The sequence below is a fragment of the Chlamydomonas reinhardtii genome, chromosome 10 (assembly GCF_000002595.2).
Source record: "Chlamydomonas reinhardtii strain CC-503 cw92 mt+ chromosome 10, whole genome shotgun sequence".
Lineage (NCBI taxonomy): Eukaryota > Viridiplantae > Chlorophyta > Chlorophyceae > Chlamydomonadales > Chlamydomonadaceae > Chlamydomonas > Chlamydomonas reinhardtii.
In genome coordinates, this window is record NC_057013.1 from 2,026,084 (window position 1) to 2,045,888 (window position 19,805).

General features: G+C 63.8%; 5 protein-coding genes across 5 annotated transcripts; 3 read left to right on the plus strand and 2 right to left on the minus strand.

Moving 5' to 3' along the window:
* The first annotated feature begins 42 nt into the window (after positions 1–42).
* CHLRE_10g432750v5 (uncharacterized protein) lies at positions 43–2,725 on the plus strand. Its single transcript, XM_043066671.1, has 4 exons — positions 43–393; positions 537–912; positions 1,212–1,484; positions 1,726–2,725. Exons 1-4 carry the CDS (start codon positions 272–274, stop codon positions 2,386–2,388), a joined length of 1,434 nt encoding a protein of 477 aa, XP_042920068.1. The 5' UTR covers positions 43–271; the 3' UTR covers positions 2,389–2,725.
* A 137-nt stretch (positions 2,726–2,862) lies between these two features.
* On the plus strand, positions 2,863–6,404 carry CHLRE_10g432770v5 (uncharacterized protein). The gene is made up of 7 exons (XM_043066672.1): positions 2,863–3,014; positions 3,111–3,162; positions 3,302–3,377; positions 3,560–3,631; positions 3,921–4,136; positions 4,454–4,669; positions 4,954–6,404. The coding sequence occupies exons 1-7, from the start codon at positions 3,002–3,004 to the stop codon at positions 6,028–6,030; spliced, it is 1,722 nt and encodes a 573-aa protein (XP_042920069.1). The 5' UTR covers positions 2,863–3,001; the 3' UTR covers positions 6,031–6,404.
* A 2-nt stretch (positions 6,405–6,406) lies between these two features.
* CHLRE_10g432800v5 (ribosomal protein Sa) lies at positions 6,407–9,932 on the minus strand. Its single transcript, XM_001702433.2, has 4 exons — positions 9,612–9,932; positions 8,898–9,481; positions 7,460–7,629; positions 6,407–7,072 (listed from the first exon to the last, which is right to left on the minus strand). Exons 1-4 carry the CDS (start codon positions 9,624–9,626, stop codon positions 7,002–7,004), a joined length of 840 nt encoding a protein of 279 aa, XP_001702485.1. The 5' UTR covers positions 9,627–9,932; the 3' UTR covers positions 6,407–7,001.
* Positions 9,933–10,960: 1,028 nt separating this feature from the next.
* Positions 10,961–13,742, minus strand: CHLRE_10g432850v5 (uncharacterized protein). The gene is made up of 4 exons (XM_001702432.2): positions 13,443–13,742; positions 13,269–13,365; positions 12,713–12,953; positions 10,961–11,877 (listed from the first exon to the last, which is right to left on the minus strand). Exons 1-4 carry the CDS (start codon positions 13,567–13,569, stop codon positions 11,602–11,604), a joined length of 741 nt encoding a protein of 246 aa, XP_001702484.2. The 5' UTR covers positions 13,570–13,742; the 3' UTR covers positions 10,961–11,601.
* A 1,050-nt stretch (positions 13,743–14,792) lies between these two features.
* CHLRE_10g432900v5 (uncharacterized protein) lies at positions 14,793–19,774 on the plus strand. Its single transcript, XM_043066673.1, has 12 exons — positions 14,793–14,987; positions 15,064–15,170; positions 15,460–15,519; positions 15,823–15,938; positions 16,202–16,262; positions 16,562–16,665; positions 16,829–16,949; positions 17,270–17,437; positions 17,663–17,731; positions 17,969–18,049; positions 18,262–18,435; positions 18,786–19,774. The coding sequence occupies exons 1-12, from the start codon at positions 14,873–14,875 to the stop codon at positions 18,843–18,845; spliced, it is 1,236 nt and encodes a 411-aa protein (XP_042920070.1). The 5' UTR covers positions 14,793–14,872; the 3' UTR covers positions 18,846–19,774.
* Positions 19,775–19,805: the final 31 nt, after the last annotated feature.

The window sequence follows — 19,805 nt, forward strand, 5'->3', positions numbered from 1 at the left end:
ACAGAAACCTAATTATGCGCAAGACACTGAAATACTACTTAGGGGAGCAACCGCGTGCTGGCCCACAGCAGTCTCTTGCAATTTGCATTCTGTTTGCGAGCGCTTGAATAGCTGACATTACGGTTTCAGCAGCCCTTTCTATCTCATACATGAAATATAAATAACAATAGTAAACTTGTCACAAGCGCCTCTTGCTGCTTGCGTGCCTCGGCGGCGTGTCGGTCGTTGCGACGCTCGCGGCGGACCTCGACGGGGCCGGTGCTAAACAACGATGGGCGACAACGCCACAAAGCACTCCCTGCGCGCGGCGGCGGGGCATGCCAAAGCTTTTCGCAGCGAGGTGGTGCGCCCGGACACGCTCATCGCCAGCCCCGATGGCAAGACGCTCGTCCTGTAGGTCACTCAACGCCCCCCTGCTGGCGGCACAACGCATTCATGCGATCTGCAGCCACACATACCACTGCGCTCCTCCCTAGCTCTCACGCCCCCTTCCTCCCACGCTGTTTCGCTCCTCCCGTGTCCCTCCCTACAAACAGCGGCCGCAAGCCGGATGCCGACGTCTCGGCACCACGCTTCCATAAGTTCAACCCCGGCCGGCGCGGCGCAGGCGCTGCCAAGTTCGCAAAGGCCGCGGCCGCTGCCGCCGCCGCGCGGCGGCGCGGCCCTGAGTCGCTTCCGGGTCGCATCCCGTTTGCCCACATGATCCTCACCGCCGTTATTGTCCACCGCGTGTGGACCTTCCTGTCGCGTCGCCTGCTGCGCAAGCCGGACGCCAAGGCGGCGGCAGGCAGCAAACAGCTGGCGCGGCGGCGCGGCGAGGAAGGTGCAGATGGCGAGGAGGAGGACGAGGAGGACGAGGAGGAGGAGCTGGACGAGCGGGCGGAAGAGCTGCTGTCGCAGATGCAGAGCGCGGTGCGTGCGTGTGGCAGTTTGGGGCGGGGTGTATGCGGTTGCTGTGATTGTGCGGCGGCCGCGGCGGCCGCGGCGGCAGAACCGGCGGAAGTGCACCGTCTGCCAGGGATTTACACCTGTTGTATTGCAATCCGTGACGCTCACCAAAGCCATGGCCAGCTCTGGCGGCTTTGACACAGAGGCAGCACCAGCCCATAGCGCCTCCCGGCGTGACTCCTCACCCACCCTAGCAGCCTTCCTAGTTCCTAACCCCTCACCCACCACCCATCCCGGCTTCCAACCCCCCCCCGCTCACGCAGAGCATGCTCCCCACCATGCTGCGCTCCTCGCTGCCGCGGCCGAAGCGCACCAACGCCGCCCGCCGCGCGGCGCAGCAGCACCACTCGCGGCCGCGCAGCTACCGCACCGCGCACCAGATGATGCACCCAGGCGGCGCCGCAGGCGCCGGCGGGCCGGCCAAGCCGGGCGCTGCCGGCGCCGGTGCCGCTGGTGAGGGTGCGGGCGGCCGGCGCGCGGCGGCTCAGCGGCCGCTGGGCAAGTTGGAAAAGATGGATCTGCTAGTGCGGCAGCAGGTGGGGATGGCCGAGAGCGGGCGGCCGGGGGGAAGGGCGGGGCGGTACGATGGCACGTGCGGTGCGCAGGTTAGAGCTTTAGCATTGCGCACGTGAGCGATGGTGCACTTGCAGGCACTTGCCTAACTACCGTACTTGGCTACATGCAGCTCTGAGCATTCCCACGTCCCCCTACTCCTCTGTGCCACCGCACCGGCCCGTCTTGGCCGTGACTCTTGACTCGGCCGCCTCCCCACCGCAGGTCCGCGCCGCCATGATGGCTCAGGCGCAGCAGCACCACCACCAGCTGCTGCAGCAGCAGCAGGGGCTACTGGGCCCGGGCCCCAGCCCGAGCGGGGGACCGCATCCCGCCCTGCCCGCTGCTCCCACCTCCGCCGCTGCGGGCGCTGCCGGCCCCTCCGCCTCCGGTGGCGCCGCCGCAGCCGCTGGCCCCAGCGGCGCCTCCGGGCCGCTGGCGCTGGCGCCGCGGCGGTTGCCGCCGGGCGCCATCCCGCCGCCGCCGCCACTGGCTCCGCCCGCGTTCCGGCCGCTGCCGCCGGACCTCATGGCACGACTGGCAGGCATGCCCAGGCCGGCCGCCGCGGCGACGGCGCCGTCCGCGCGGCGGGCGGCTGCGGCGGCGCAGGTGCCGGAGCAGCTACAGGCACAGCAGCAGGCAGGAGTCGCAGGGCCCGCGTCTGCGGCTTCTGGCGCGGGCTTGGCGGCAGCGGGGCCGTCAACAAGCGGCGCGTCCGCCGCGGCGTCCGGTGGCGGCGGAAGTCCGGTGTCGGTTGCGGCGGGTGATGGGCGGCAGCAAGAGGCGGCGCCTGTGGAGGGTTCGGGGGCGGCCGGGGACGGCGCGGCAGCGGCAGTAGCGGTGCCAGCGGTGACACGGGTCGGGCGAGCCGCCGTGAAGCGCCGGTGAGGGTTTGGTGGCGAGGTGTTTAGGTTAGGACATCGGAAGGAGGTGCTTTAATGTTCTTCTTCCAGCATCGTTGTTGCCAAGTTGCCGGCAACATCGACAGGCTGCTCACCAAATGGCTGGAGATTGGGCCATTGGGGAGGATGCTGTGTGGGCCGCCGCAGCAACTGGGGCAGGACCTATGGAGTTTGGACTTGGCCAGCAGTGACGGGACCCAGACAGACGCCCAGACCGCTAGCCTTCCCTCAAAGTCCAGCTCAGCGGCATGGAGGTACCTGGTACCGACACAGATGCAGTCTTGCGTAACGCAGCCACCACTTTTGTGTAAGCTAAGGAGTGCGAGATTTCGAGCCGAGTATGTGAGGCAGCGGCAGGGGGGCGGTCGGGCTGAGTCGTGCCCGTGCCGGATGGACCGCTGTGTCAACATCCCCGTCCCACTCACTAGTTTTACTGCGTTGTTTTGGTACATATCAGAGCATCATCGCCAATCACACACCAAGCTTAACTTTACCAGAGACAGCCTAGGAGAGCTACTGCAAATTGCTGGAAAGGAAACATGCACCCTTCATTGTTCCATTAGTATCCGCAAAACGTTGATATTGCATATATTTATAGGATGATGCAGTCGGGTGAGTGCTCACGCGGCAGCCCGCGCGCACGATGTTTGTTCGGAGAGCGGAAGGCAGCGTTTGAGCTGCTGTGGTTATGCTGCACACTATTCACAGGCGCTTTTGTACCTGCTTCAACTCGCAATGGGCAGGCAGAGGAGGGGGGCCGGTAAGGACCGATTCCCTGACTGCAGCCCCCATATTTTGCGGCTACAAGCACACACCGCAGATGTATAGCTACCAACGATGCCGTAACACCAGGAGATGAACTCACGGGAACTCTCTTGTGGCTGTGTCTTCCACTGCAGGGGCCACTCTCCGCCCCGCACCTGGGTTGCGCAGCCCCCTCCGTTCGGGGTCTCTGCAGACCGCTTTAATCGCGAGGTGCGTGCAAGGGAGCGAGGCTTGTGGCTGCTTAAACAGCGAGTACGGTATTGCAGGAATGGCCAGGACTGTCGTCAACGCCGCAGGGGTGTGGGGCTTTGTGGTGTGCGTAAAACGTTCTGGCCACTACCGCTCGTTTCCATCCCCACATCTTTGTCCTGCACCGCACCCGCTCCCCACAGGGTCACGGCGGCAGTCCGGAATACCATGCAGCGTACCGTGATGTGGTGCAGCCGCCGCGCTGGACAGCAAAGGCAAGCAAGCGGGGAGCAAGCGGGGGAGCAAGCGGGGAGCAAGCCGGGGAGCAGGGCTGGGGGAGGTCATGGCGGGTTGATAGCGGCGCAGGTGAAGCAGCTTCAAGGATCGGCGGGGCTGCGCCGTCACGCGGTCAGCACAGCCCCCGCGTCCAACCGGGCCCATCCAAGCATCCATCAACCGGCCCGCGACGCGCCGCAAACATGGCACACCTTGCACTTTACAAAGCTTACGCTGCCCATCCTTCCTCCTTGTTCACACGCTGTCCACACAAACCCTCCTCAACAGGGTTGGGTGGGTATGGATGACTACGTGAAGCCGCGGCGCGGCACGGCGCCCTCCGTGTACGGCACCTCCAGCCTGGTGCCGCCCACCGCGCCGCCGCGGCACGCCTCGGGCCTGGCGCCGCTGGCCCCGCCCGTGCCCAACGAGGTGCGGCTGCAGGAGCTGCTGGGGCTGCAGCGCCGCAAGCTGCACACGGAGCCGGGGCCGGGCGCGTACGAGGTGAGGAGGGAGGGAGGGGAGGGAGGGAGGGAGGGTTATTTGCCCGAGCCCAAAGGAACAGGTCCCAGAAGGAAGAGAGCGAGAGAAGGAAATGGAGGGGAAGTAAGGGAGGGCAAGAACGGGAGACGCGGGGGTGGGGGAAGGGCTGGAGGTGGCGGAGAGGGGCGTTGGAAACTGGCGGGGTGCCCGGGGTGATGAGAGGCGGGGAGGTGGGGAGCGGCGGGTCGGACGCTGCGCCGCATGGAAGGATGCGTGGGAGTGGGAAGGAGCCGGACAAGGTTGTTAATGCAGCCCCCCCTGCTTCACCCTCACCGCAGTCGCACACGACCACCCAGCGGCGGCGCTTCCGGCGGCAGCACGACCCCACGCTTGACGGGCCCCTGTTCCTGGAGCACGTGGCTGACGGCACCAGCACACGTGTCAAGGAGATCGCTGCGCTCATCAGGTCGCAGGGCGACAGCGGGCTGGGCCCGGGCGAGTACGACGGCCTGCTGAACAAGGACCGCGTCATGCGCAGCGCGCCGGCGGTGCGGGTGAGTGCCGGGGGCTGCTGTGTGGTTGGGCTGGTTGGGTGCGGCGGATGGGTGGGTGGGGCAAGGGGCGTGGGGCGTGGGATGGTGCTGCGCGGGTTGATGTGCGTATGCTGGGGCCGGCTGGGCAGAGGCCTGAGATGTGGGTTAGCGATGGGCGGGTCGGGCCTGGGCTGCGGCCCTTCCTTGGACCTCCAGCGTGCTTCGCCTGTTCCTTTCTTGAGGCCTTGGGTTGTGGGCCGAGAGCGCTGTGTCTGACTGCGCTTGCCTTTTGCCGGTGACTTCAGGTGGGTACTGCGGACCGCGAGGGCCGCTCCCAGCACGCCAAGTCGTTGTCCATCAGCCGCAGCATCCAACACGGCATCGACTGGCACGTGCCCGTGATCGTGACGCCCGCCCCCACAGCAGGGGCAGGGGCAGGGGCCATGGCGGCTGGGGGCTCGGCGCCCGCTGGCGAGGTTGACGCCGCAGCGACCGCCGCACCGCGCGCGGAGCAGCCTTCGGCGCTGGCGCGGAACCACAGTGTCAGCGGCAGTGTTGGCGGCGGCGGTGGCGGCAGTCGGGACACCTCACCCAGCGGTCGGCCCACGGCCGCAGAGCAGTACCTTGGGGCACCGCCGGCGCCGCCGTCTCAGGTGTCGCGCGCAGTGCGGCGGCAGCAGGAGCGGCGGCCGGGTGACTGGGACTGGAATCGGCTCAACAAGAACTACCGGACGACCTGGACCACGTTGCATGGCGGCGCCTACACGCACGGCGAGCATCCCGTATCCAAACCGCCGTACGCCGGCGGCCCGGGCGGCGGCGGCGCGGCTGGCGGCGGCGGCTCTGGGCCGCTGGGGGGTATGGGCGGCTCCCACAGCTCGCCGGCGATGGAGCCGCACGCGGTGGCGCAGGGCATCTACCCGATTGCGGAGGAGAGCAGCGGCGCGCTTGAGGCGAACAGCTCGATGGGCTCGATGCAGCAGCAGTACCACGCACAACAGCAGCAGCAATACCAGCAGCACCAATACCATTACCAGCAGCAACAGCAACAGCAGCAATACCATGTCCCACCCGGCGACGGCGGTGGCGGTGCCGGTGGACCGTCAGGGCAGCCGGCGGACGGGTATCCGGAGCAGGGTGCGGCAGGAGGCGGCTGGGAGGCGGGCGACGGCTACGGTGGCGGTATGTCGTTGCCAGGCGGGCTGCCTCCGGTGGGCATGTCGGGGCCAGCTAGCATGTCGCTCAAGCAGCCGGGGCAGAAGATCAAGTCGCTCATATCGGAAGAAGACTTGCGGCGGCGGCGGGCGGCGATAGCGCTGGCTCAGCAGGCGCAGCAAGCCAACAACCGGGTCACGGACTGGCAGTCCAAATTCGCGGGGTAGCGGGACCGAGCAAACTCCTTGTTGGTAGCTATTAATGGAATTGGTGCAGGTTTGGTGACGTGCTGTGTGTATTGGTGCTTCGCTGGATTGTTGTGGTGGAGGATACCCCTCAAGAGACTGCAGGGTTGGCTGCTGGTAATGCGTTCCTTGGTTCCTGCATTTGTGATTGAGGCTTCGTGTGGACGTGTGCACAATGGTTGAGCAAGGTGTGCAGCACTGCAGCGGGTGCGCACGTGTATGTTGCGGCCAAATTGACGAAGCTGATGGAGGCGTGCCCGTGCATTGCTGGACAGGGCCGGATGGCCTGGATGGTGTCTGAGCCGCTGCGCTTTCACCCACACGCTGCACTCATCCTTATGTAATGCAGTATGGAAGTACGCACCAGCTCCCAGCCCTGTGCGCAGCTTCATCATTCATCCTATAACAGTCGGGCGACTTACGAAGCAGTGGTGCTGATGAGCAGTTCGGGGAATTGATGCTTCACGTTTGCCCTTGGCTCGCATCGATGCGTGTTAGTGCGCGCGTAAATAATGCATACCCCTACGCACCACCCGTTTCACTATGCAAAATCAAGCTGGATACTGCTGGCATTCTCCCGGCGCTGCCGCCCGTGCTGGCCCCTGTTGGCGCGCTGCGGAGCCCTCCGCAGTCTCCCCGAGTGCCGCTGCTGCATCCGCACATTGTCGCCCAGAAACAAACCACGGACACAGACACAGGGCGCTCGCGTGTCGCATTGGCTTTTCACTTTACAGCTCTCTCTCCCGGACTCCACCAGGCACCTCCCGTTCTCCACCAGACGTGGCTCCAGGCGCGCCGCGGCCCGCCTCCTACGCCCTTGGCCTCAGGCCGCTGCAGCACAGAGCACCGCGCGCTGCTGCTGCTCCAGCGCCGCTGCAGCCCCACAGGGCGGCGAGCTCGAGGACGGGGACCGCCTCCTCCAGGGCCGCGAGGGCCCAGGCCGTGGCATGCGCTTAGAAAGCGCCGCCGAAGGCCTCGGGGGCGACGTAGCCAGCCACCGGGGGGGCGGCGGCCTCGAAGCCGGCTGCGAGGAGAGGCACATGCATGAAGACAGGAGTGGTCAGCTCAAGGGCAGATGAAGAGCGCCGGCATGCAAGAAGGGTCCCTGGTCTCGCCACATCTGACTTCCCGCAGTCTGGCCATGCATCTCCGTTCAGTCCAAAGTAGACCGGCCGTAACTGCCCCGACAGAGCCGTCCCATGTTCTAGCGTGCACCTTTGCCCAACCCTTCAGCCCCCTCCCAGGTTTTGACACACCGGAGCTTTTCCCCACGTGCCAAGAAGCCCCATTCCGCATGTCGCATACATCAACGCTGCACACACAGGCCCTGCTTGCCGGCCCCTGCCCTGTACCCCTCGTCACCCGGCCCCGCCACCCTACGTATCGCCCCCCGCCCGGCAACTTCACTCACCAGCGGCCTCGAAGCCACCGGCGGCGGCGGCGCCGTCGTAGCCAGCGGCCTCGGGGGCGGGCGCGGCGGCCTCACCCCAGTTCTCAGCGGCACCCACGGGGGCGGGCAGGGCGTAGCCCTCCGCCTCGAAGGTCTCCTCCTCGCCGGCCTCCTTGGCCTCCTCGGGCTCCCTAAGAACCGCAGAAAAGTGAAGGAAAGGCAGCGGACAGGGCAGGAAAAGTGGTGAGTAAGCGTAAACAGCAGCGTCACGCCACAATAATGAAAGTTGCACGCTGCGCAGCGACACACACGGGAAACGCTGGCGCGACGGCTGAGCAAATGTCTCCTGTCGCTGCCCAAAGGCTGGAGGGACTGGACTGCAGCTTGCGGGCTGGTATCTTTGCTGTGCTGCGGCTGCGTGGCGCGAGTGTGGCACAACTGACCCCGCTGCGCCGCGTGCCAGTTGCAAAACTCCGGGCGAGCGCTAGCAGGCGGCAGCACGGCGCACTGCCGGCAACAGCATCCGCCCGGCCTGGTGAGCTGGGGTGCAGCTACTTGACATGCCGTGGCAAGCGTGCCACGGCAGATTCGCAAGAAATGCAGCGCCCAAGCCTGCCGCTAGCTGGCGCCAAGACTGGAGCGGCCGCCGGCTCCAGCAGTATGCGCTGCCGCAAGCTTCCATTGTTCCGCCCCCCCCACCAGATCACGGCTAGATTGCTGCGTGCGCGCTCCGAGCTGCCGTGCGGCCGGCATGGTCGGCTAGAGGCTGCCGCCGGCCGCATCCGCAGCGCCACACATCCGCGGAACACAGAGCTGGACTGCCGCAGTACGCGCGAGTGGCTGCAGCCCCAATCCAGTCCCCGCTGCTGATCACGCCCGCAGCTCCTAGACACGTCCAACAACCGCTCCGCGTTGCTGCTGCCCAAGCGCGCCGCTGGAGCTGCGGCTCCTCAATTAAGGAACACGCCGATGACCTGCAGGTGACCGCTGATGTTCGCCAGAAAGCCACACGCCCGAGCCGCTGCTGCGCCAGCCCGCGCCTGCTGCCGGGGTGCTCACGCCACCCTGCTCCCACTGCATGCTGCCGCACTGGAATTGCTACCCGCCAGAGCCCCTCCTGTTCATGAGTGCCGGGCACAGCGCGGCGGTGGTGGCCCGCTGCTGGCCCAACCGCCGCAGCTGCCGAAGCAGCATGCGCGCCCCCTCGCCGCAACCTCCATGCCATCGGAATTCATAGTCTGCGCACGCCTGCCGCACCGCAGCTGCCTGTGCAACTGCTGCTGTCGCTGCTGCTCGCGCCCGTACCGCCGTTGCCGAGCTTTCGCCGCGCGGAAGCCGCTCGCCACGCAACATCGCCATTCTGGTGTGGCCTACTCCCGTGTATCCTTTCCCCTCTTCCCGGCACAGTACAAAACATGTACACAAACAGTCATTAGCTAGGCAGCTTTTGCGAGCGCACCTGTAGAAGAACAGGTCCACGGGGACGGACCAGGGGTTGGTCACGTTGATCTGGTCACGCATCTCCAGCACCATGCGCGCCAGCAGGAAGTACAGCACACCAATGGAGTGCTTGCCCTTGTTGTTGGCGGGGATAGCCACGTCCACGTGGGTGAGCGGGCTGTCGGTGTCGCAGAACGCGATGGTGGGGATGTTCATGTAGGATGACTCCTTCACGGGCTGGTGGTCCGTGCGGGGGTCGGTCAGGATCAGCAGGCGCGGCTCCTCGAACGCCTTCTGAATCTGGTTAGTGAAGGTACCGGGGGTGTGGCGGCCAGCCATGGACTTGCAGCCCAGGTACTGAGCGAACTTGAACACAGCGCGCTGGCCGTAGGGGCGAGCCGACAGCACGCAGATGTCCTGGGGGTTCTCAATGGCCACGATGATACGAGCGGCCATCTGGAGCTTCTCGTAGGTCTTCTCCAGGTTGATGATGTAGATACCATCCTGGCGACGACGGTACATGTACCGCTCCATCTGGTAGTGGCAGTTCTTGGTGCCCAGGTGGCACTGGGCCGCCAGCATCATCTGGATATCCTGCTCCTTCTGCGGGCACCAAGCAACCCCAGGATCCCAAGTTAGCCTCCATACTCCTCCAGCAGCGCGTGAGCGCAGCCGGCGACACAGCCGACGCGCCTGCAAATGCTGCGCGCAGCCGGCGCCGCTCTACACGCACCTGCGAGAGCGCCATTTTTGCTGGCTGTGAGGTGCACACGGGCTACGCCCACAAACAGGACCGAAAGAGACAGAGACAGGCGCGGCCGCGCGCGAAGAGCCCGGCGGGAGCGCAATGAGACTGTGGTACGGCGCCGGCGCAAATTTTTCCTGGGCCCCAAAATTAATTCTGGTGAGGTCCCTGATGCATATTAACCCATAGACAGGTCTTCTGAATAGCACCTACGCCGTTTGCGCGAGCTGGCGCGTGCTGCAGGCTCGATTTGTCAAGCATGGGCTGCATACTTGCCCGTTAGGTTCTGTTTCTGTTGCAGCGCATTAGTTTGAGGTGCAGGAGGGCGTGAGCTACTGCCTAGCAGTCGCTGTGACGACAGGGAACATGCGTGCTCTCCGCGCTGCTAGTGCCAGCTCCAGGTGCAAAATCTGGAACTATCTCCCACCTGGCATGGAGCTTCATGTTCTTGTGCGGAGGCATGGAGCGCTAGAGGGCACGGAGTGAGAGGGCATGCGGTGCCCTGACTTGCTGGGTGCCAGCCGGAACGCGTCAGTCAGAAGTCCTGCCGCGCGACGTGCGAGGGGACAAGCTGCACGGTGAACTAGGAGTCAACTGGGAGGCCTGGATGGCACCATACAGGTCTCGTGCAGGGCACAACGCCGCTGCTGCTCATGGTCGGTAGTGAGACCCTCCCCGCCTCTGCCCTGTGCCATCATCAGCACTCAGTCTGCACAATAAGTAGCACGCCGTTGCATTGGCAGCACACCCGCAGTCAACACCGGGGAGACTGGGGGAATGCGAAGCCAACATGGGTAAACTTTTTGCGCAAGGGTCTGCCACTACTAGCCACGCTCGGGTGGGCCATGCGGCATGCCGTGGCATGCACGCGCCACTACGCATTTGCCGTCCATTGGCTGGGCAACTTCCTGTGCAGCGCGATTCTTCACTGGTAAGTTCTTGCAGCGGAATGGGCTCCCTGAAGGCGTGCTGAGGGGTCCGGGCTGGGTAACTGGGGTGAGGGCACTGCGCTGTGCGTGTAGTGCGCGGTGACCTACATGATTCATTATGTGACAATGTGACACCCGCCCCAACACCGCGGGGCGCGGGCCCGTTAAAAGCCACAGAGCGAGAGAGAGACAGAGCAGGTGGGGCCCGGCCAATGCAACTTGGCCCAGCCTCCGGACGAATTACATCTGAAGGCACGGCGGGAGCGCGCGTGGCATCAGGGCTGTGCTGTAGTGCTCGTGTGGGTTGGTAAAGTATGACCTTGCTGTCGCTGATGTATGGCCAGGCATGACCCCTTGCTTGGGGATTCGGCAGTCGACAGCAGTTAGGGGCAGCCGGGCAGATGGGACAAAGCGTACTGCGTTACTGCAGGTCCCGATTACGCGTTGCTATCGCCGAAGCAGACAAGAAAAGGTGGCTCTCCCTTGCAAGGGAAAAGTGGGCTGTGCCGCCACGCCACGTCCTCCGAAGCAGAAAATTTCAAAGCGTTCATGGATTCGACATGACCATCATACGGATACTTATGTCCTCGGTCGAAACTCTGTGGGCCACCTTGACACGCACCTCCAGCCGCCAGCCGGGCCTCCCCTTTCGTCGTGCTGGCACCCACACACTTACCAGTATACATTGCGGTATATCACAGCCTATCTCTGAAGCGCTTCAGGCAGCAGCCCTTGAGCGCATGGGTCGCACATTCATCTTGCATAGTTAGCGTCGCCACAAACTACATCCAGCTAGAGCTTCAGCCTGCCTAACCCCTAACCCCAGCCATCAAGCTCCACCTGCACGCTGCTGTTGCTGTAAGCGTCGTGGTCCACAACCCTTAGCTGGCACAGTGGCACTTGACGCGGCCTCTCAGTAGGACCCCCCCCCCACACACACACACACGTTTAACATTCGTAACACATACATGCAGTCGACGTAAACACTACAGTCCTGCTGCGGCCACACGTAGTAGCCCGCCCCTCGCAGAGTCCCTCCCACCTCGCCTCTACTCCGCGGGTGCCTCGGCCGCCGCGTACTCATCCCCGTCCGCCGGGGCCGTCCTTGACGCGCGCACGCTGCCGCCGCTGTACTGCGTGACCTTGGGCCCCACCGTCTTGAATTTGCTCATCTTCCAGGGCTCCTCGTTGTTGGGCGGCTGCAGGTAGCGCGATGCGCCGTACGAGTGCCCCAGCACTGCCTTGGTGGGGGCGGGCGGGATGTAGGGCCGCCCCCGCCCGCTGCCCGCCGCCTCCGCCTCCAGGTTCTTGCGCACCCACTCGTCCTGTGAGTGGAAAGGTGGTGGCAGCGGTGAGGAGAGGTCACCGTGGCGGTGGTGGTGGTAATAGTGATGGCGGGGAGATGTGAGGGGTCTGGCTGTGCGGGAGCAGCCGCGGCGGCGGACTGCGGTACCATATGCATACGAGGGGCCCACAGTTTCCCCATCCACGTGCCTTCCCCATCCACGTGATGTCCACACACGTGCCAATGTGCAGCCTCCACGCCGCGCCCCTTCCCAGGACCCGCGCCCCAGCACCCCTACCACCAGGCCCTGCACCAGCCGCAACACCTAGCAGCAGCCTTTCTGCCCCCATGCCCTTCTTGGGTCCTGGTCAGGACAACCCTTTCCTCCCCGGCGCATTTACTCTGCTGCATACGCAGATCAGCCGACGCCTCAACCTTCGACATCACACCAGCACTGAACACAACAGCTATTCGGCTTCTCATGGGCAGTGTCATATCGTGTTATTTCGTACGGGGAAAGGTGAAACAACTCCTCTCAGCTTCAACAATCTTTGGCTTGACTATCAGGACCTGCCAAGTCACCCGCCCTCAGCCTGCACACATGTTACCTCCACCCCCATCCCCAGCACCGCCCGGGCGGCTTGTCATCTGATACAGCATACGGTACCTTGCGGCACCGCTGCTCCCATTCTTCCGATTCCCTGCTAAGCCTTGCACCGCCACCCCGCCCATGCGCCCGCCCTCCGCTCCCACCCCCTCGCTCAGTAGCGCAGCACAGCGCTCTTCGAGTCTGGTTCTCGTAACCCCCATCTCCACCCCCCACTCCACCTCCTAACAACCGCAATACTGCCCCCACCCCGTTGCCAGCGCCGCACCTGGTAAGCCCCCTGCACCAGGTACTTGACCGGCGGCTCCTCCGGCCCGAACGAGCGCACCACCTCCGCCGTGCGGTAGCCGCTGGGCATGCCAAACATGTTGCCCTGCTTGCTGGGCGGGATGGTGGGCAGGTTGGAGCGGCGCGTGGGGCTGGCGGCGTTCACCTCGTGCGCGGTTTTGAGCTTCACGTCCGCGTGCTCCTTCCGGAACGCCGGGAGGTCCTTTGCCGTGGAGAGGCCGCTGCGGGGTTGGGAAAGGAGGGGCGGGAGGAGGAACGGTGCGTTAAGGGGGGGTTGAGAAGCGGCGAGAGTGGCTGGGCGTGGAAGCGGTGTGCGGAGGCAAGGGTGTAATGCAGGTGCTGGGTTCAGGCCTTCAGGGCGTGCCTTTAGGGGTGAGCTGTCACATACCGTGCGTTACCCCATACCCCAATATGAGTCCCCCAGGCTGCGTGCATGGCCCTTGCTGGATTCCAATTGCATTGTGAATATTCAGGTGGAAGCCGCTCCCTAAGCGATTCCGAAGCCACCCCCCCACCCCCGCGAATCCCGTTCACACCTTGCCACCGCCATCTTGTTGAGCGTTTTAAAGTCCGGGGACGGCTTCACCTCGTCTTTGCCAGGACTGGCATTGTGCCCCTTCCACACCATCATCACTGCAGCACACAAATACACAGTGGGTTCACTTCCGCTTCACGCTCCATGCCATTCCATGCGCTTCTGCACCGCGCACCTTCGCGCGCGCCCTCCGGGTCCTTAGCCGGCGTGTAACCGAAGACTTTCTCAGGTGGAGGATTGTTGAACAGGACGGGCTTTACAGTGCCGAGCGGCGCGTGCGCCAAGAGCGGGTTCTGGTTCATGGAACCCCGTTGTGTCCCTACCCTAATATCTTGGTCAATAGCACTTTGACCTGAAGTAGGCTGCCAAACCATTTTGACTTGTTGCTTAACTTTACAGGTTGCTAACTAAGGCAAAGCTCAGCGCGCGTGCTTGGATTGGGCTGATACAAGTATAAATGTCCGTTTTCGTATTGTATATCAGACAATGGACAGGTGTTTGGTGCGCAACTTTGTCTCAGGGACCTTAGAGGTAGCGGGATTGAGGTCGTCTGCCCCAATTGCGTGGAACGGCTAAGTAGGAACACATGCATATCAACAGCATATGAATGTTTAGAGCATTAGCCAGTGCGTTCGAGACCTGTTTGTGGCTCCACACGGTTCTGCACACATTCTCCTTCCCAGCCTCCAAGGCCGATTCCTCGTTCCCTGTGAACCCCTGTTCGCAACATACTCGCTTCACCACCGCGATTGTAACGATGTTAACAAATGCCACCGCCTCGCCATCGACAGTGCACTACCAAGCAAGCTACCAAGCACCATATTGTAGGGATGTGGGCGCACTGGCCCTCGTTAAGCCGGATTGTCACCAAACCGGTAGGCATCATAGTATAGCTGTCAATGCTCAGGTTGACGAATATGGGTATGAAGTTATGACGGGCCTGCCGGGGATATTGGGACACGAGTTGGGGCAGCGTGGGCAAACATAATACGGTACGCTCCGCATTCAGGCAGCACGTGCCGCTCATACGCGCTCAACCTCTGCGTACTCCGCGAACTCCTTCCCCTTACCTGCAAGCTGGCCGTCCTGCCCCTCTGCCATTGCCGCCGCTCCCTGTTGTCGTGCTGGACAAAAACAGCACTGCAAACCGCCCGCTCACCACCACGCCACCGCCACCACCGTCACCGTGTGGTACCTATCGAGACGTGGCGCACTTGTTGTGATTGTGATTGTATGGTGTGCTGGACAAGATGAAGCCGGGGGCCCAAACGCTCAGCAGAGCCAGTTACCCGCACTCCAGGGATGGATGTGTCGGTCCATTGGCGATGACCGCACTGTGTCGGTATCGATTTTAGCGTGCAAGGGAGGTGTTGACGGTGTAGTTATGCTGTGTGACATGTTAGGTGCGGGTTCGAAACACGGACCACGTGAGTATGGTTCAAGCATGGGAAGGCCGCAGGCCTCAGGGTTTGGCATGGACGAAACTGCGTTGCAGCCATCATCGTCCACGGATGCAAATTGCTTTGTTATTGTGACTGCCTGTGTATTACTGGAACGGTAGTTTACCTCAGTCGTGTTGTGCTTGTCGCGCTTGTCCACACAACCATGAGCCACGACGGGTGCCACGAGGTGGCCTGGAAGGGCCGGGCCTTCCCGTATCTGATGCATCACTCTGGTTTTCATTCTACGGAGAATTACGGCTCACTCCGCGCTCGTGAAGGTGCGATAGAGAAAATTGCGCCGTCACGCCATCGTGACAACTCGCTCGCGACCAACAGCAGCTCTTTCGCATGTAGGCCACTCCGACGGCCACGGTCACAGCAGCGGATATGGCTCTGGTGGACACGGTGCTTCGCACGCGCCACTGCCGTCGGAGCAGGGTGGCAGCGACGTCCACTCGCGGGTGCGTGGCACGCTGTGGCGCGAGTCTGGCCACGCCCTCGCAACCGTCGACCCGGACCTGGTTACCCCCTGCCAACACACATCTAGCTGCAACTGCAGCTAGGTGCATATTATATGTTGTTCCCGGGCTCGTGTGTGTGCGGGGTTCGCGGTCGGGAGAAAACGTTAGGCATGCACGGCGTTGCAGGAGCGCTGTCGTGCACAGGACTCTCGGCCGCCCGCCGCCCACGACCTTGCAATCGCGACCTGCCACCAACGCACGACTCCCTCGGACGCCACAAAAAATGCAGGCCGGCACGGGCACTTGGAACGGCCCCGCCCCCCGCGGCTACCGGGGCACAAACGCGGCGGTGAGTAACCAGTGATGATGAACGGCATGGCTAACGGGGCTTGAGCTCTTCATGGGTTCCTCATGGCGTTGGAGGGAGCCGTTCATGGAGGACGGAGTGATAAAGTCACAAGTATGAAGTGCCGCGGGGCCGTGTGTTCAATGGCATTTGAAGCACCAGCTCCTGGGGACACCGCACAACCCAGCTGTGCCGAGCCTGCCGACCATTCCGGCGCGGATACCCGCGTGGGCGTGCTGCTTCCGATTGTCGCCCTTACCGACACACAACACCACTTCACTGCCTCACGTTCGGCCTCCGGCGCAGGCTCCCGCCCCCACCGGCCCCGTCAAGGAGCCCGACAGCGTGCGGCTGAGCAACGGCGTGCGGCTGCCCATGATCGGCTTCGGCACGGCCATGATCAAGGACCCGCAGGTCATCAAGTGAGACACGACCGCATGGGAGATGAGGCGGAGGGCGGGCGCATGGGCAAATAGGCATGGGAGGTGGGGCATAGGAGCAGCAGACGCAGGGAAAGCGTGCGGGTGTGCTCTGTGCCCGCAAAACGGTGCCAGAAAGGGCTGGACAGGGGCCGGCCGGTTGGGCCGCTGTATCCACCCACTAGGTCAGGCTGTGCCCTGTGACGACTCCTCTCACCTGCCTGCCTGACCTGCTCGTGGTCTGGACGCTTCCGCCCGGCCTCCAGGGACGCGTTGGCGCTGGGCTACCGCCACTTCGACTGCGCCTGGTTCTACGGCAACGAGGAGGTGCGGGGGTGGAGGCTGGGGCGGATTGCAGGGGCCGGGTCGCTGGGTATGGGGCGGATTGCAGGGGCCGGGTCGCTGTGTATGGGTAGAGGAGCCGTGGGGAGCCCAAGGTCTCATGGGGACGCATTGGAGGGCGGGGGCACGGCTTGCGGCGCAAGTTGAGGAACGGGCCGACCCTGATACCGCGAGAGTGGCCCTGCCTTACCGCCTCTCGCCGCCCTGGGCTGCTGAGCCTCCGTCGCCTAGCGCCGCCTAACGCCGCGCGGGTGTGTACCGCTGCTGCTGTGCCGCTGCTGCAGGTGGTGGGTGCTGGCCTGGCTGACTTCCTGGCGGCTGGCAAGCGCGACGAGCTGTTCATCACCAGCAAGGTGTGGAACACGCACCACCGCCCCGCTGACGTCAGGTGCGTGCGGAGGAGGGGCGGGGAGGGTGCGTGCGGAGGAGGGGCTGCGCGGGGGTTGCATACCCTGTGTGTACGGGTCTTGCGAGCTGCGTGTCGTGTCGGCACTAACCGTACGACACTCGGCCGCCTGCCCTTCCTCTTTCCCTTTTCCGCCTGTCCACAGGAAGTCTGTGGAGGAGAGCCTGGCCAAGCTGGGCTGCGGCCACCTGGACCTGCTGCTGGTGCACTGGCCCGAGGCCTGGGTGGCGGGGTCGTCCATGGAGAACCCGCAGCCCGACAACGAGGTGCGCGAGTGGGGTTGGAGGGCGGGGGTGGAGGAGGCGGAAGGGGCGAAAGGGGTGGAGGCGGAAGGGGCGAAGGCGGAAGGGGCGGAGGCTTGAGAGGTGGAGGCGGAAGGAGCGGAGACAGAAGGGGCGGAGGCGGAAGGAGCGGAGGCAAAAGGCAGCACGACATTCCCGGCCTACCTTTTTACCCCTCGCTCCTCTTGATGGCAGTTGATGCTATCCATTGACTCCCTCCCTCATCCTCGCTCCCTCAACCTCCCTCAACCTCCCTCATCCCCGCTCCCTCAACCTCCCTCAACTTCCCTCACCCTCCCCTTCAGGCGCCCATCTCCGCCATGTGGGGTGCCATGGAGGCGCTGGTGGACGAGGGCAAGGTCAAGAGCCTGGGCGTGTCCAACTTCTCGCTCAAGCAGGTGGAGGAGCTGATCGCGGGCTGCCGGGTGCGGCCGGTGGTCAACCAGGTGGAGCTGCACCCCATGTGCTCCCAGGTGCGTGTGTGGTGAGGGGAGGCGGTTGGGCGTGGGTGGTGAAGGGGGCAGCGTGGACTGCAACAGGGTTTGGGGGCGCACGCATTGCTTCACGCGGCCCGCCCACGGAAATACCCCTCTCCGCCTCGACTGCGACTGCTGCTAGCGCCCTCTTGCGTGTCACTCCACCCCTCACATACTCACACCCCTCTCTTTTCCTTGTTCGCCCCGCTCTGGGCCCTGCAGCGCAAGCTGGTGGGGGTGCTGTACCGCATGGGCGTGCAGTGCGTGGCGTACTCGCCCCTGGGCGGACAGGTGGGAGCAGACAGGAGACACAAGGGGCGGGGGGCGAGACACAGCGGGCGAGAGGAGGGACCGGAGAGGGGGCGGAAGCGAGGGCGTGAAGGGAAGTGCGGCGATTCAGGGGAACCTATGGTGCGAGTACGGAGCTGCGGATGTGTATACTTGGTGACGCAAGGCCCGTGCTCTTATCTCGCCTTGCTGCTGCCGCTGCCCCCCCCTACACACACACACACACACACGCACACACAGAGTGCGGTCAAGCCCAACGAGCTGCTGCACGACGAGCGAGTGACGGCCATCGCCAAGGAGGCCGGCCGCAGCAACGCACAGGTGTGTGTGCGTGTGTGTGTGCAGAGCTGGAAGCGGGAGAGGACGGGGAGGGCGCGGCCAGTCTTGATGTCGTGTCAGGGTGGCATTCTTGTGGCTTCAGCTGCACGACAGTCAGTGGGGGCACGGGTTTGGTATGAGCGCCCCCCTCCCTCGTTTGCTCATTCCTTGGCATGTAAGTGCTTCTACGCCCGCCCCACCACACGACCTCCCAGATGCTGATCAAGTGGAACATCCAGCGCGGGGTGCCGGTGGTCGCAAAGACCAGCAATGCGGAGCGGGCGCGTGAGAACCTGGAGGGCATGTACGAGTGGAAGCTCAGCTACGAGCAGAAGGCCGTGATTGACACGCTGGATGTGGGCAAGCGCTTCATCGACTTCCCCTGGAAGGTGGGGAGTCGGGGATTTGGGGCGGGAGGGAGGCGTTTGGGGAGGCGTTTGCGGAGGCGTTCGGGGGAGGCGTTCGGGGGAGGCGTCGTAGATACTAGATACCAGCTCAAACTGAAGGGGCAAGGGGAAAGAGGGACGTTGGCCTTGAGGACTTGGTGGCATGTGGGTCGCACGAAGTTTGTAAGTAGGACTTCCTTCATCATCCGTGGATCTTGCTGCACTGTTGGCAAGGGTTTACAAGGCGCATACGGGCGATGCCGCCTCAGCTGCTGTGCCGTTCATGCCTCTAATGCTGCTCGATTGCGAGCTGACAGAGCGGTGTGTCTTTGTCGTTTTCTCCCCACACGCAGGTTTGGGCTGACCCCGAGGAGGGCGGTGTGGCCAAGCCCAGCAAGGTCATGGGGTTGTGAGCGGCTGGGGGCCGCAAGCCAGACTTCGGACGGGGCTGAGGATATGGTGCGGTCCGGTTTTGTCAGGCTGGCAGGGGCGGGATCCGGGACGACCGGGTAGGGGAGGGATACCGCGCAGTCAGGAATGGGGGGTGGGAGTGGGAGGTGGCGATGATGTTGACAGTGAAATGTACGTGGCGGCTCACGGCTGATAAAGGGGGACAGGCAGCACAGCGTGGAAGGCTGGAAGCAGTCATGGGAAGTTGCGGTGGTGGAGGTACAGCGTCAGGGGCGGACCTCTAGGCTCACGCCCTTAGCGGGCTGGATGGCTCACTGCGAGGCCACGGCGCTCTCAGACTTGGAAATCGTGCTGGTTACGTGTAAGCACATGGCGTGCACAATGGCGTTGCCAAGCCGGCTGGCGGGCTGGGACGCGGCATCTAATGGACTTTGCGGCTTTGCCCCCCCCCCGCATGAATGTTGTTGCGTTGTGTGTGGTTACAAGGTGGTGAGCACGACGTGCATTCCTGTGAATGTGAATGTCCCTGTGAAACCTACAGTGCTCTCCACGGGTGCGACATGCCCCCACGGTATTAGGCGCCCGCATGAGCCTGCCCGACTTCCGCATCAGCCTGCCCGACTTCTGTGAAACGATGCCCAACAATCTGCACACTTGACTGGGGCATGCACGTTGACTCGTTGGGGCCCGTTGCCCGTGCTGGCAGCCGGCGTTGACGGGCTGGGCCGGCATGGCAAAGGCAGGCTATGTCCCCTTCCTCTGCAGTCTGCACTGCGACCTCGTACGTAGCACTTGTCGGTACAGTAACGCCGGCGTTCGACCAGCCATGCACTTCTGCTCTGCCACTGCAAACTGTTTGCTGTCTGCTTACGGGTCTGGGCATCGGCTGCACCCTACGGGACCTCGCCAACCTGCCTTGAACCCTGTCCCATCACACACCTCGTACGTAGCATGCATGTCCC